The sequence below is a fragment of the Eubalaena glacialis genome, chromosome 2, assembly GCF_028564815.1.
Source record: "Eubalaena glacialis isolate mEubGla1 chromosome 2, mEubGla1.1.hap2.+ XY, whole genome shotgun sequence".
NCBI lineage: Eukaryota > Metazoa > Chordata > Mammalia > Artiodactyla > Balaenidae > Eubalaena > Eubalaena glacialis.
The window spans coordinates 140,741,026-140,755,789 of NC_083717.1; the positions used below are offsets into that span (position 1 = coordinate 140,741,026).

Sequence of the window (14,764 nt, forward strand, 5' to 3'; positions counted from 1 at the left end):
AGGAGCCTTCTGCCTAGTCCGAACTTCCGATGTGGACTACATGACCCGGCATTCATGACGGCAGATTGATTTCCGGGTCAAGAGGTCCGCGCTGGGTACATCACCATGGAAGCGATCGGTTTGGTCACGTGGTGCCCCTGGTTACGCCCGGAGGCAGCTGTGGGGTCTGGGGCTCAGACGGGGGCCATTTTGCCGAAGGCAGTCTCCTGGAGTTGGGGGCTTAAGCTGTTCTTTATCCTGCTCTGCAGCTTGAGGCTTGGAGAAGAACAGGAAGGCTGGGCTCCATCGAGCCCTTCGGAGACGATGGTTTCCTACAGGCTCCGCCACTTGACGACCCTTCATGGCGGCTGCGCCCTTCGCGCTGCTCCCGCTGCCGCCCCTTCCAGCCCTCTGTGCCTATCGCCTCCAGAGCCGCAGTCGTCCTCCCGCCCCAGAGACTGATGGTAGACGAGGTGGGGGCGCCATGAGAAGCGAGAAAAACTACTGCTGCCGTGGAGCTGCCGGAGACCGCGGTTCCTGCCCGCCGACACCTTCGCCTCTGGCCTCGACCTTCTTGATGCCCGCGGAGGCAATCTCAAGTAATTGGTCTGGGTCTGGAGGTGGTTTGTCAGGGGGAGATGAAGAGGAGACTAGGCTCCTTCGACAACTCCGGACCGCGCCGGATCCTTCCGAGGCCTTCCAGGCTTTACAGGCTGCTTTGCCGCGCCGGGGCGGTAGACTTGGCTTCCCCCGACGAAAGGAAGCATTGTATCGGGCCCTGGGCCGAGTGCTTGTGGAAGGAGGTAGTGATGAGAAGCGACTCTGCTTGCAACTCCTCTCGGACGTTCTCCGGGGTCAGGGGGAGGCAGGCCAGTTGGAGGAGGCCTTTAGCCTAGCACTTCTGCCTCAACTAGTTGTCTCCTTACGAGAAGAGAATCCAGCCCTGCGGAAAGATGCGCTGCAGATTCTACACGTGTGTCTGAAACGTAGTTCTGGACAGGTGCTGAGAACGCTTATACAACAAGGACTGGAAAGTACCGATGCCCGGCTTAGAGCTTCCACGGCACTACTGTTCCCTATCTTGCTTACTCCTGAGGATTTGTTGCTCGGCCTAGATCTTACCGAGGTGATAATATCCTTAGCCCGAAAGCTTGGCGTTCAGGAGATAGAAGAAGAATCTGAGACAGCCTTCTCTGCACTTCAACAAATTGGGGAGCGTCTTGGCCAAGAGAGGTTTCAGTCATATATCTCTCGCCTGCCTTCTGCCCTGAGGAGACACTACAATCGCCGCCTGGAGTCCCAGTTTGGAAGTCAGGTTCCTTATTATTTGGAACTTGAAGCCTCTGGATTTCCTGAAGATCCCCTTCCCAGTGCAGTGCCTCTTTCCAACAGCAATCTTAAATTTGGGATTATTCCTCAGGAGCTGCATTCAAGGTTGTTAGATCAGGAAGACTATAAGAACCGGACTCAGGCTATTGAGGAGCTAAAACAGGTGATGGGATGCTTTAACCCTAGTTCCACCTCTCATTCTAGCCTCGTCGGTTTCATTAGTTTGATGTATAATTTGTTAGACGATTCTAACTTCAAAGTGGTCCATGGCACACTTCAAGTCCTGCATTTACTGGTTGTTCGCCTTGGAGAGCAGGTACAACAGTTCTTGGGACCAGTTATAGCAGCTTCTGTCAAAGTGCTGGCAGACAACAAGTTGGTGATCAAACAAGAATACATGAAAATCTTCCTCAAGCTAATGAAGGAAGTAGGTCCTCAACAGGTGCTTTGCTTACTCCTGGAACATCTCAAACATAAGCATTCCAGAGTGAGAGAGGAAGTGGTGAACATTTGCATCTGCTCCCTCCTGACCTATCCCAGTGAGGATTTTGACTTATGCAAACTGTCTTTTGATCTTGCCCCAGCTCTTGTAGATAGCAAACGCAGGGTACGCCAAGCAGCTCTTGAAGCCTTTGCTGTGTTGGCATCATCAATGGGCTCAGGTAAAACCAGCATCCTTTTCAAAGCTGTGGATACTGTTGAGCTGCAAGATAACGGAGATGGAGTGATGAATGCTGTGCAGGCCAGATTGGCTAGGAAAACCCTCCCAAAGTTAACAGAACAAGGATTTGTGGAGTATGCAGTACTCATGCCATCATCTGCCCAGGGTAGATCAAGCCATTTGGCACATGGAGCAGATACAGACTGGCTGTTGGCGGGTAACAGAACTCAGAGTGCACACTGTCACTGTGGTGACCACACAAGGGATAGCATGCAAATTTATGGATCTTATAGTCCAACTATCTGTACTCGAAGGGTACTAAGTGCAGGAAAAGGAAAAAATAAATTACCATGGGAAAATGAGCAGCCTGGAGTTACGGGAGAAAACCAGACCTCCAATTCAAAGGATATAGAACAGGTATGCATCTTCCCTAATTTCCTTGAGTTGAAGCAATGAAAGAATTTAAAATGAAAGTATGCTTGTAATGACTTAAAGGTGAGGCTCCTTGAGGGCTGTATGCTTTGTTTTTAAGTCAATTTGCTGATGTATCTATTATAATGAGACAGGTTTGGTAGGTTAGGTAGGCTTCCTGCTTGATTGATTGGGTTAAATTTGAGGCATAATTTGATATAGACAATGCTTGGATTTCAGTTTTGGCCTGTCACTTTGGCATATCAGTTATCTCATTCATACAACAAACACTGAATACCTGGTAGGTGCCAGATAAAGAGCCAAGTTCTGGGAAGGAAGATGAGACCAGTTCTGCATAGTTGAGGGAAAAGGTCAGACCTATAAACAGGCAGTTACAAATTTGTTAAGTGGGTCCTGTGGGAATGCTGAAAATAGAAAAAATAATTCCACTGGAAAATTAAAAAAGAAGCCTTCCAATAAGATATGACATCTGAACTGAGATTTTTTTTCCTCATAAGTTTTTATTTTGAAAATTCCAAATCTGTAGGTTACTTAAAAGAATAGTACAGTGAATATTCATGTGCTTCATCTGTATTTACCACCTTACCATCTATAATGTGATGAACTTTACATGACATCACCTCATGAGGCATGTAATATCAGGTGTCCCACTATTGGTGATGCTAAGTTTTATCACTTGGTTAAGGTGGTGATAGCCATATCACGCCATTGCAAAGGTTTATTTTCCTCTTTATAATTAGCACATGATCTGCAGGATGATACTTTGAGACCTTATGGATACGTCAACAACCTTCCACCCCTGTTGTTAGCATCCACTAATGATCCTTACCTGTATATTTATTACATTGGGAACTACAAAAAAGGGTGACACTTCTGAAAATTCTAATGGTCCTTCTGTATTTGTTACCTGGCATTCTTTTTTATTCTATGTGTAATAATTAAATACATTAGTATTCCTTTTGATGCAAAAATTGATTTGACCAGTGGCTGGCTCCTGTGTCCTTTCTCATGACTCTTTAGTCTTTGAACACTTCCTTAACTTAAACATAATATGATGCCTAGGCTTACCTTGTATTTTTCTTGCTCCAGACCTGGAATCAACCTTTTTTCCAAGAGCCCAAGAACTGCTTTTTTTGTGGAGAGTGGAATTTTAAAACCAAAGTCTGGGTATAGATGTGCTCACTGCTATTGCTTATCATTATGCATTGGTCCTTTCAGTGGCTAGAACCAGGGAATACCTTTATTTATTTATTTATTTATTTATTTTAATTTTATTTATTTTTTGGCTGCGTTGGGTTTTCATTGCTGTGCGCGGGCTTTCTCTAGTTGTGACGGGAGGGAGCTACTCTTCATTGCGGTGCGCAGGCTTCTCATTGTGGTGTCTTCTCTTGTTGTGGAGCACGGGCTCTAGGGCGTGCGGGCTTCAGTAGTTGTGGCGCATGGGCTCAGTAGTTGTGGCTCGTGGGCTCTAGAGCGCCGGCCCAGTACTTGTGGCGCACGGGCTTAGTTGTTCCAAGGCATGTGGGGTCTCGCCGGACCAGGGATTGAACCTGTCTGCCCTGCATTGGCAGGCGGATTCTTAACCACTGTGCCACCAGGGAAGTCCCAATACCTTTTTTATTTTTTTAAAACAAATTCATACTGATACCTCCAATTCAAATCCAGCACTACAGGGTTCTTACTCATCTTCCTTTAGTCCATATTTGTATCTCCCTTCTCCCACAGTATAACTCTGGTCCCCAATATCAGTTATATTTATTCATATGCTGTATCCTACAATACACAAAAAATAATTACTACACTAGTAATACAACAACTAACTACCTACTAAATAAAGTTCAAGATTTCTTTGCAGTTGTTTTTATGCTTAGAATTATCCAACAGTCATATGGTCAAACTTTTCTTAAATTAATTGGTTTATAGGGGATTATAATCGAAATGGTATGATAAAAGATGAATAGGAATTTGCTAAGTGTGGATACATCCTGGTGAATTTCAGACTGAAGATATATATGTTCAGAGACACTGAATTATAAAAGGACTTAGCGAGTTAATAAAAAATGGCGAATTTCTAAACAGCTGAAACAAGGAGTTTGGTGGGAAGCAACAGAAGATGAAACTAGAAATGTAGGCAAGGACCAAGTATGGAGATCATTTTTGTAAATAAGGAGTTCATGCCTTTTGCAGTATGGATGGAGAAGAACTGTGTTCTCCCTTGTTCCTTTTAATTCTAAAATTTTTAATTTTTTAAAAAAATAATTTTTCCATATTTACATAATTTAGTCATATGGTTTTTCTCATGTATTTCTCATATAACTACCAGGCAATGAATGATTTTCTGTAAGCATTTATTTTAACACTGCTTGTTATGTGTCAAATCTAAAAGGTTAGTGTAGGGAGTTCTCTGGCAGTCCAGTAGTTAGGACTTGGTGCTTTCACTGCTGTGGCCCGGGTTCAATCCCTGGTTGGGGAACTAAGATCCCACAAGCTAGGATTTCCCTGGTGGCGCAGTGGTTGAGAGTCCGTCTGCCAATGCAGGGGACACGGGTTCAAGCCCTGGTCGGGGAAGATCCCACATGCCGCAGAGCAACTAAGCCTGTGTGCCACAACTACTGAGCCTGCACTCAAGAGCCCACAAGCCACAACTACTGAGCCTGCGTGCCACAACTACTGAAGCCCACATGCCTAGAGCCTGCGCTCCGCGAAAAGAGAAGCCACCGCAGTGAGAAGCCCGCACACTGCAACAAAGAGTAGCCCCGGCTCGCCGCAACTAGAGAAAGCCCATTCACAGCAACGAAGACCCAACACAGCCAAAAATAAATTAAAAAAAAAAAAATCCCACAAGCTGCATGATGCGGCCTAAACAAAAAAAAAGTTAATGTATTAAGATTCTGGTGCTCGCTAAAGCACCGAGAATCTGAAAATTAACACATTTCTGAAATTCTAGTGTAGATATATATTGCTTTTGAAAGAAGTTATGGTGAAATTAAAAATTATCCCAGAAATTAAGTTATACAGTTGTCCTTCAGTATCTGAGGGAGATTGGTGTCAGGACACCCAAGCATACCAAAATCTGCAGATGCTCAAGTCCCTTATATAAAATGGCATATTTTAGTTGCATATAACCTCCTCCTGTATGCTTTAAATCATTTCAAGATTACTTATAGTATCTAATACAATGTAAATGCTATATAAATAGTTGTAAATGCTATGTATTGCCAAGGAATGGAAAATTCAAGTTTTGCTTTTTGGAACTTTCTGGACTTTTTTTTTTTAAAACATTTCCCATCCACTGTTGGTTGAATCTGTGGATGTAGAACCCACCGATTTGGAGGGCTGACTGTACTTTCTTGCTCAGAAATGGTCTGTAGAAGAACTACACTGGAAATTATCTTAATGGAGGACATGGATTAAATATTTAAATATTTTTATGTGTGCAGTTTTTTAAAGTGCATATATTTTTTAAAAATTAATAAATACTATAGTTTCAAGCAGATGAATAGACAGAGCACAGAGAATTTTTAGGACAGTGGAATTATTTTGTATGATACTACAATGATGGATACTGGTGATGGATATATTTCTCCAAACCCATAGAATGTACAACACCAAAAGTAAACCCTAATATAAATCTGTGGATTTTAGATGATAATGATGTGTCAGTGTAGGTTCATCAGTTGTAACAAATGTACCACTCTGGTAGGGATGGTGTTAGTGGAGGGTGGGTATCTGCTATATGTGTGGGTGTGAGTAGGCGATATATGGGAACTCTCTGTACTTTCAATTTTGCTGTGAACCTAAAACTGCTCTAAAATATAGAGGAGGAGAGGGAGATAAAGAGAGATAACTCAAATTTTTTTTTTTTTAATGCATTTGAAATTTTTATTTATTTATTTATTTATTTATTTTTGGCTGTGTTGCGTCTTCGTTTCTGTGCGCGGGCTTTCTCTGGTTGTGGCGAGTGGGGGCCACTCTTCATCGCGATGCGCGGGCCTCTCACCGTCGCGGCCTCTCTTGTTGCGGAGCACAGGCTCCAGACACGCAGGCTCAGCAGTTGTGGATCATGGGCCCAGTTGCTCCGCGGCATGTGGGATCTTCCCAGACCAGGGCTCGAACACGTGTCCCCTGCATTGGCAGGCAGATTCTCAACCACTGCGCCACCAGGGAAGCCCTGATAACTCAAATTTGAATGAGGTAACAAAATGCATAATAAATCCATGAATAGGAAGACCCAAAAAATGGAAGTTAATTTGGGGGAAAATGAGCTTTAGGTAGAGGAAGATAGAACACTCAGCTCAGTTTGTTGAAGACCACTATTCAAGAGACAAGTAAAGAACTAGAGATGTAGAGCTTGGAAGTCCCATATTGAGAAGTAATTGCTGAAACTGTGAGATTGGAGGGGCTCTCCAATGAAGGGCATTTAGAGCAACAGCAGAGTGCTTAAGACTCAATTTTAGCCTACAGGCCCATTTAAGGAATAGCAGTAGGAGATAGAACCATACAAGGCAAAGAGAAAGAGAGCCTAAGAGTTGGAAGAGAACCAAGAAAGAACAAAGGTTTTAGAAGTGAAGTAAAGAAAGTGTTTCAGGAAGTACATCAGTACTGTTAAATGAAGGAGAGATTGAGGAGAATTAAATCTGAAAAAGCATGATTTGTTCTTATATATTCAGCCTGCTACTTGTAAAATAATTTTTGAAGGTACTTTTCTCATAATTTTATCTTTCTTAATTTCCTCTTAATAATTCTTCTGATTGTAAAAAATTATAGTGCTTATTATAGAAAATTTGGAAAATATAAAAAGGCACAAAGAAGAAATTTAAAATTTTCAGCAATCTCACTACTGAGGCCTCCTGTGAATATTTTATTGCCTGTTCCTCAGTATCATTTCAATTTATTTATACAAATGTAGATTATCTTTTCCATACACAAACGTCTCCCCCTTTCACTTACTTTACCATGAACGTTTTTTTCTTGAACAATAAATAATTTGTAGTAGGATCTTTATTGGCTGTTTAATATTAGATCATATAAGTCTGTTTAGCTGTTCTCATACTTTTGAATATTTAGGCTTTTTTTTTTTTTCCAAATTTTATTTATTTATTTATTTATTTTTGGCTGTGTTGTGTCTTCGTTTCTGTGCGGGGGCTTTCTCTAGTTGCGGCAAGCTGGGGCCACTCTTCATCGTGGTGCGCGGGCCTCTCACTATCGCGGCCTCTCTTGTTGCGGAGCACAGGCTCCAGACGCGCAGGCTCAGTAGTTGTGGCTTACGGGCCTCGTGGCTCCGCGGCATGTGGTATCCTCCCAGACCAGGGCTCGAACCCGTGTCCCCTGCATTAGCAGGCAGATTCTCAACCACTGCGCCACCAGGGAAGCCCTATTTAGGCTTTTTAATTCTGTTTTTATTTCCACCATTTAGTTGATTATTTTTGTGCCCTGACATATAGACTGATAACCAGATTCCTGTGGTATTCTGGTTATCAGAAACTTTGCATCTCTTTCTCTGCTTTTATGACTGTTTTAATGGTTTAGTGGGGTCCAGTAATCAGGCATCACTAGCTGGCTGCCGTGTTAGTTATATTTTTCCTAACAGATTTCTCTACAACGTATTAAGAGTTACAGTAACCTAGACTGAAAAGTAAGGAGCATACGTGCTTTACGTGTATGTAGTTACTAGGTCTGTAGCTTTTTCAAGGTAGAAGATTTGGTTATTGGAAGGTAATTGGGACATGGACGAAAGTGGTTTTAGACAGACCAAATTTATAAGTTTATGAGATGAATTGATAAGGAAATACAGGCAGCAAGCATTTACTAAACATCTTTTTGGTAATCCACTATGTGTGAAGCCAAGTTCGAGCTTATAGGTTACTCTTTAAAGCACTGCCTAGCATTTTTTTCCTCTTTTGGTATTTAGCACATGAGCCATGTCTTCTTTCTTCTCAATGATGGTAAGCACTGTGCTGATAGGGACTGTTTTTGTTTGTTTGTTTATATAACAGTACTAACATAGTGCTGTGTCTACAATCAGTATCAACAAATATCTGTTAAGTGAGAAAATAGAATCTAAGGGTTTGAGGGTGAAAGAAAAGACCAAGGAAGATATAGCAGGATGTAGTGGGATGAGTTATTACTATGTTTTATTTTTAAATAGGAAACACCCGATTTGAAAGAAGCAGAGAAAGAAGCCACTAGTGACTTCAACTTGCCTACTCTGTGTCTTGTACTGTGGTAGATTTTAGATTTGCAAGGAACATATGATTTGATCCCTGTAATCATATATGAGAGTCAAATTTGAGAGAGAAAGGCAAGGAATTAATGTCCCTAAATACTGAGTGAGTCAAGAACACAGGTATGTAGAGAGGTTAGCTTTGGAATAGAGGCAGAAGTCTTTTCTTCTAGAACTGGAGGAAAAATAAAAGGAAGATGACTTAGGATTCAGAAAAATTTTGAGACAGCAAAATTTTTTTTGAAGTCAAAAGAAAGGAAGACATGAGCTCTGGAATAGTGCTTATCGAATTTTAATGTGCATATGAATTACCTCAGGATCTCGTTAAAATACAGATTCTGGTTCAGTTTGGGAGGGGTTCTGAGACTACATGTCTAATAAGCTTCTAGGTGTTGCTGATGCTGCTGATTTGTGATTCACATTTTGAGGGCAGGGCTCTAATATTAGGCTTCCATATTCTGGTAAACTAAGAGGCAAGCTGAGAATGGAAAACAGAGGATCAGGGATTTGAAGAATGTGGGAAAGATTTAGAATACTTAATGTGACAAATTTAAACGTAATAGAAAATCCCAGATTATTAAGTTGCACTAATGTATTTGGTGTGAACTTAATCCTAAAAATTGAAATTTTCGGGCTTCCCTGGTGGCGCAGTGGATGAGAATCTGCCTGCCAATGCAGGGGACACGGGTTTGAGCCCTGGTCTGGGAGGATCCCAAATGCCGCGGAGCAACTGGGCCCGTGAGCCACAATTACTGAGCCTGCGCGTCTGGAGCCTGTGCTCCGCAACAAGAGAGGCCACGATGGTGAGAGGCCCGCGCACCGCGATGAAGAGCGGCCCCCACTTGCCGCAACTAGAGAAAGCCCTCGCACAGAAACGAAGACCCAACACAGCCAAAAATAAATAAATTAAAAAAAAAAAAAAGTAAAAAAAAAAAAATATATGATTGGAGGGTTTCCCTGGTGGTGCAGTGGTGAAGAATCCGCTTGCCAATGCAGGGCACACAGGTTCAAGCCCTGGTCTGGGAAGATCCCACATGCTGCGGAGCAGCTAAGCCCGTGAGCCACAACTACTGAGCCTGTGCTCTAGAGCCCACGAACCACAACTACTGAGCCCATGTGCCACAACTACTGAAGCCCGTGTGCCTAGAACCCGTGCTCCGCAACAAGAGAAGCCACCGCAATGAGAAGCCCTCGCACCGCAACGAAGAGTAACCCCTGCTCGCCGCAACTAGAGAAAGCCTGCGCACAGCAACAGAAGACCCAATGCAGACCAAAAAAAAAAAAAAAAAAAAAAAATATGATTGGAATATCTGAAAGAGAAAAACCCTTAGTTTTAAAACATGTCAAAATCATAAACAATCCTGAAAGCATATTTAATATCAGTGTAGATGTTGGATTGTTTCCAATAAATAGTCATTAATTTTCTTTTTAAAATTTTATTGAGATGTCTGAAGTATTGGAAAAACTTTTAATTTTTTAAAATTAATTAATTATTTATTTATTTTTGTGTTTGGCCAAGCTGCGTGGTTTGCAGGATCTTAGTTCCCCAACCAGGAATTGAACCTCCAGGCAGGGCAGTGAAAGTGCCAAGTCCTAACCACTGGACCACCAGGGAATTCCCAAAAAACTTTTATTTTTAATGCTTGTCAAAATCATGATTAACCCAAAAACATATCTATTCTCAGAGTAAACGATCTATTTAAAAACTTAAAAATAACTTAAAAGTAAGTTTTTAAAAATAAACCTTAAAAAGCATATTAAATAAGACAATGTATATATTATATTGATTTTACGATCTAAAAAAAAGCTATAACAATTCCCTTGATAAATGGATGAAACATACCCATTTCCTTGTATACATATTTTTATTGCCCTGTAACTTTTTAACCTAAGGCAGCATCAGCTACATATATTAAATATAACCTTACCCAAAGACACCAACTTTTGTTTCCTCACAGACAAAGAACTAAAAGTCATGTAACCAAGAACTGTCTTTTTATTCTCTCCATGAGTATATATATCCTTTTCATAATGATTTAAGTGGCAAAAATAACATGCATTTGTCATCATCCAAAGGCACTTATATATCCTTTAACCTGTTTATTTGATGGTTATCCAGTAATGTATAACAGACAAGGGTAAATTTAACATGGGGAACTATATTTAATATCCTGTGGTAAATGATAATGGAAAAGAATATATATATGTGTAACTGAGTCACTTTGCTATACAGCAGAAATTAACATAACATTGTAAATCAACTATACTTCAATAAAATTTTTTTAAAAAGTATTGTGATCAGTGATTTGCATTTTTATCTTAATTAGAAATTAAGTTTTAAAGATTTTTCATTAATTCAGTTTTGTATTATTCTAAAATCTTAAAGTTAACTGAGTCTAGAAATTATAATGTAAGCTAATATATTAGACATTATAAGAATTGTCCCTTTTAATAAAGATATCTATTATAAAATTTAATTGAACACATGATTTTACAATTTTATATTTTGAAAATGAGTGATGTTAATGTATCCAACCAGTGAAACCAGTAGGGGAAATTTAAGAAATTTAAGTTAATTAGGCGTTTCCTGAGAGGATGAGTTCAAGTTTGCACAAACAATTATATCATACTGATATTATTTTTTTATATATTTATTTATTTATATATTGGCTGCATCAGGTCTTAGTTGCAGGACGTGGGATCTTTCATTGGGGTGCACGGGATCTTTCGTTTTGGCGCATGGGCTTCTCTCTAGTGGCACGGGCTCAGTAGTTGCCCTGTGGCATGTGGGATCTTAGTTCCCTGACCAGGGATCGAGCTGGCATCCTCCGCATTGCAAGACGGATTCTTAACCACTGGACCACCAGGGAAACCCCCTAATATTATTTTTACACGGTGATAAAATCTGGGCAAAGACAAAAAGCTGTTTTCAAATGAGTCTGATTTGTCCAAAGAGCCATCTTAAATAGAATTTTTATGTGAATTTTTTCTATACAAGTATATGCAGTGTGTTAAAACTCTTAAGTTTAAGAACATTTTTTTTTCCCTTGTTCTTTAACCTAGTAACCAAGGTCATTAATTAAACCCACAGGTAGTCTGTGTTTTCCCTTGAATGTATAACTTTTGGCAAGACCATTTTTTTCCTTAAAGAGCCAGTACCTTTAAATCATCAGAAGTAAAAGAAATCTTAAATTCTCTTTTTGGGTTTTACTTAGTTTAATGTGATATAAGCTCTTAACCTAGTAATAATGATTTTTATAAACCAATTGGAACAAGAGTTTGTTCCAGTTGATATTATCCTGATTGATTAATATTGTCTATAGCGAGACAAGATATACCAATTTGCTCAAAAAATTTCATATTCATAAAATGGAAAATTTTTTTACTTTCTACATAACTTAGAGGATCTAATTATGATAAATCAATAGAATTTAATGTAGAAGCAGGTGCCAATCTATTAAGAATATTGAGCAGCTAAAGAAACAAAAGTATAATTAGATTCATTAGGTTCACCAAGGAAACATCATTGTTGAGTGTGTTGGTTTTAAATATATTTCCACAAATTCTTTGAAATTCTTCACCTGAAGAATTGGAGTCCAGTTCCCCTCTTCCTGAATGTGTCTGGACTTACTGACTCACTTCTAACAAATAAAGTAGAAATGGTAGTGTGTGACTTCATAAACTAGGTCATAAAAAGGCATTTTAGCTTCCATCTTGGTTGCTCTCTTTCTCTGATCACTTGCTCTGGAGGAACTCAGCTGCTATGTTGTGAGCAGCCCTTTGGAGAGGCCCAGATGGCAAGGAACTGAGGCCTCCTACCAGTAGCCACCTGAGTGAACTTCAGTGATCCTTCAGTCTCAGTCAAGCCTTCAGTTGACAGCAGCCTAGCCAACATCTTGATTGCAGCCTCAGAGATATCTAAACCATCAGTTAAGTTGCTTCCAAATGTGTGATCCATAGAAAGAGAGACAATTATGTTTGTTGTTTTAAGCTACTGTATTTTGGGATAACTCATTACACAGCAATAGGTAACTATTAGATTGAGAATTGTGGTTCCCAGGAATTTGGTGAGACATTTTTTTTTTTCCGATGTCCATATCCTTTATAATAATGGCATTAAATTTTCTTAGTTTTTAAAAGGCTAAACTTGCTTAAGGTTTGGAAAACTATTAAATATTGTGCTGTTTGGCTTTTGGAAACCATCATTTTTCTAAGTTTTTCTAATTTATAATTAAGTTTCTTTACTGTCCTTTCTTTAGCTTTAGAATTCTAAAATAATGTTAATTTGCAGTTATTTATTTAGCGAAGTCGAAGAAAGCTGACCATTGAATGTTAAGGATTTTGTTTTCTTTATTTTTGGTGTAAGAATTTGATTTTTATAGATATTGTCAGGTATTGGGCCCATAATAAGTAAACATGAAAAAACCTTAATTTTGGATGGAGGAAGAGGGCTCTGGTTATTGGAGTAAAGGAGCTCATATCCATACATTTACAAAACAAGCAAAAACAGAACATACCAATAAGGAAACAAGATTCCAGATTCCGTGTCAGCTGCCACCTGACAAGCAGACTGCTATCCTGCAGAAATCACCTGATAGACCATGAAATCAAAACCCATTTCCACCATTGCTGCCATCTGTGTGGAAACTATTATCCATGTGCCCAGTCAAAATCAGAACCAGAAACAGACTTTATCAAGAATCAGATTCACTGCAAGAGCCCTATTGCTCAGTGAGTTACGTGAGGAAAGGTTCACTGAGGACTCAACGGTCCAAGTCTCAGAAAAGGTACACTTTGAGGCCATGTGTTCGATTCTCAAGCTAGGACCCAGAAGGGCAGTATATTACTGACACCTCCAGAAATAGACATCAAAGAGCAGTCAGAAGCATTTGGTTTGTTATTTTGCAATTTGTTTTCTTACATGAGAGAGAGTCAGCTAATAGGCTAAATCAAGGAAAAACCAAGAGTGAGAAAAGAGAAAAAAATTGTTACAGACTAGACATAGTTAAGTCTTGTTTGCACATTTTGTGGGTAAACTGGTTAGCTGATACCTACAAAGAGTTCAGTCTGGGTATTCTGTTCTTATGTAGGAAGACTAAGGATATCAAAGAAACCATTTTAGTTGTTTTTAAAAAATACTATGCAACAATCTTTCTAAGGTCTGCTAGTCTCCTTCCATCAGCATTGCTACCTTATGCCAGGTATGTGCCATTTCCCTCATTGAAATTCCTTACTTACCAATATACAAAAAAAATTTGGAAGCAACCCAAATGTTCAATAATAGGAGAATGGCATATCTAGTCAATGGAATATTATGCAGCCTTTAAGCATAGTTTATGTCCTTAGACCTAGCAATTCCATTTTTAGTATTTCTGTAGAACTATATATTTCTCTTTATATATATTATATTTCTGTAGAGCATATAATGCACAAGGATATGTGCATAATCATGTTCACTACAAGATTGTAATAGTAAAAAGTTGTGACAAGGAAAATGTCCATCAGTTGGGAACTATGAGTCCAACCGTAATGTGGAATACTGGGCAGCAGTTAAAAAGAGTAAGAAGGTTTGTGCGGATTAACATGCAAGGATGTCTACAGTATGCTGAGCACTAACTATGTGCCAGAGTAGTATATGATCTATTTTTGTTTCTTTTTTAAATTGCTTGTTGAAAAATGTATATATGTTGAGAAAGAACTGTTAACAGAGCTTATCCACATGATTCTAGTGAAAAGGGTGCCAAAGAAGAATTTGACTTTATCTTTTTTTTTTTTTTTTACTATAAGTAGTTACTACTTTTTGTAATGAAAGTTTGTAGCACTTATGAGAGGTTTTAATAACATGGGAAATATAATGTTGTTTATAATATTTCATTATAATGTTAAGTACAAAAATGGGGTATAAAACTTGTCATATATGGTATCACAACTCTGTTTTCTTAAAGGGTGCATAGAAAATGATTTGAAAAAACACACAAAGATGTTTCAGAAGGTGACTTTGGAGGTAATTGGAAGGTAATTGGAATAAACTTTTTTAATGGCCACCATTAAGGGACAAGGTTGGAGTCCAGGTAAAACCAGAAAGAACTGGTAGAATATGAATGGATCCAAAAACTGGAGGCCGGAGGTTAAGATAAATG

General features: G+C 39.5%; 1 protein-coding gene across 2 annotated transcripts in view; it reads left to right on the plus strand.

The window, feature by feature from the left end:
• The first annotated feature begins 170 nt into the window (after positions 1-170).
• TOGARAM1 (TOG array regulator of axonemal microtubules 1) overlaps positions 171-14,764 on the plus strand; it is an 84,163-nt gene continuing 69,569 nt past the window's right edge. Inside the window, exon 1 of one of the 2 annotated variants that reach the window (XM_061182489.1) lies at positions 171-2,386. In XM_061182489.1, the coding sequence (XP_061038472.1) occupies positions 341-2,386 (2,046 nt within the window). In that variant the 5' untranslated portion in view covers positions 171-340. The remainder of the gene's footprint in view (positions 2,387-14,764) is intronic. The other variant, XM_061182490.1, reaches the window with a different exon arrangement.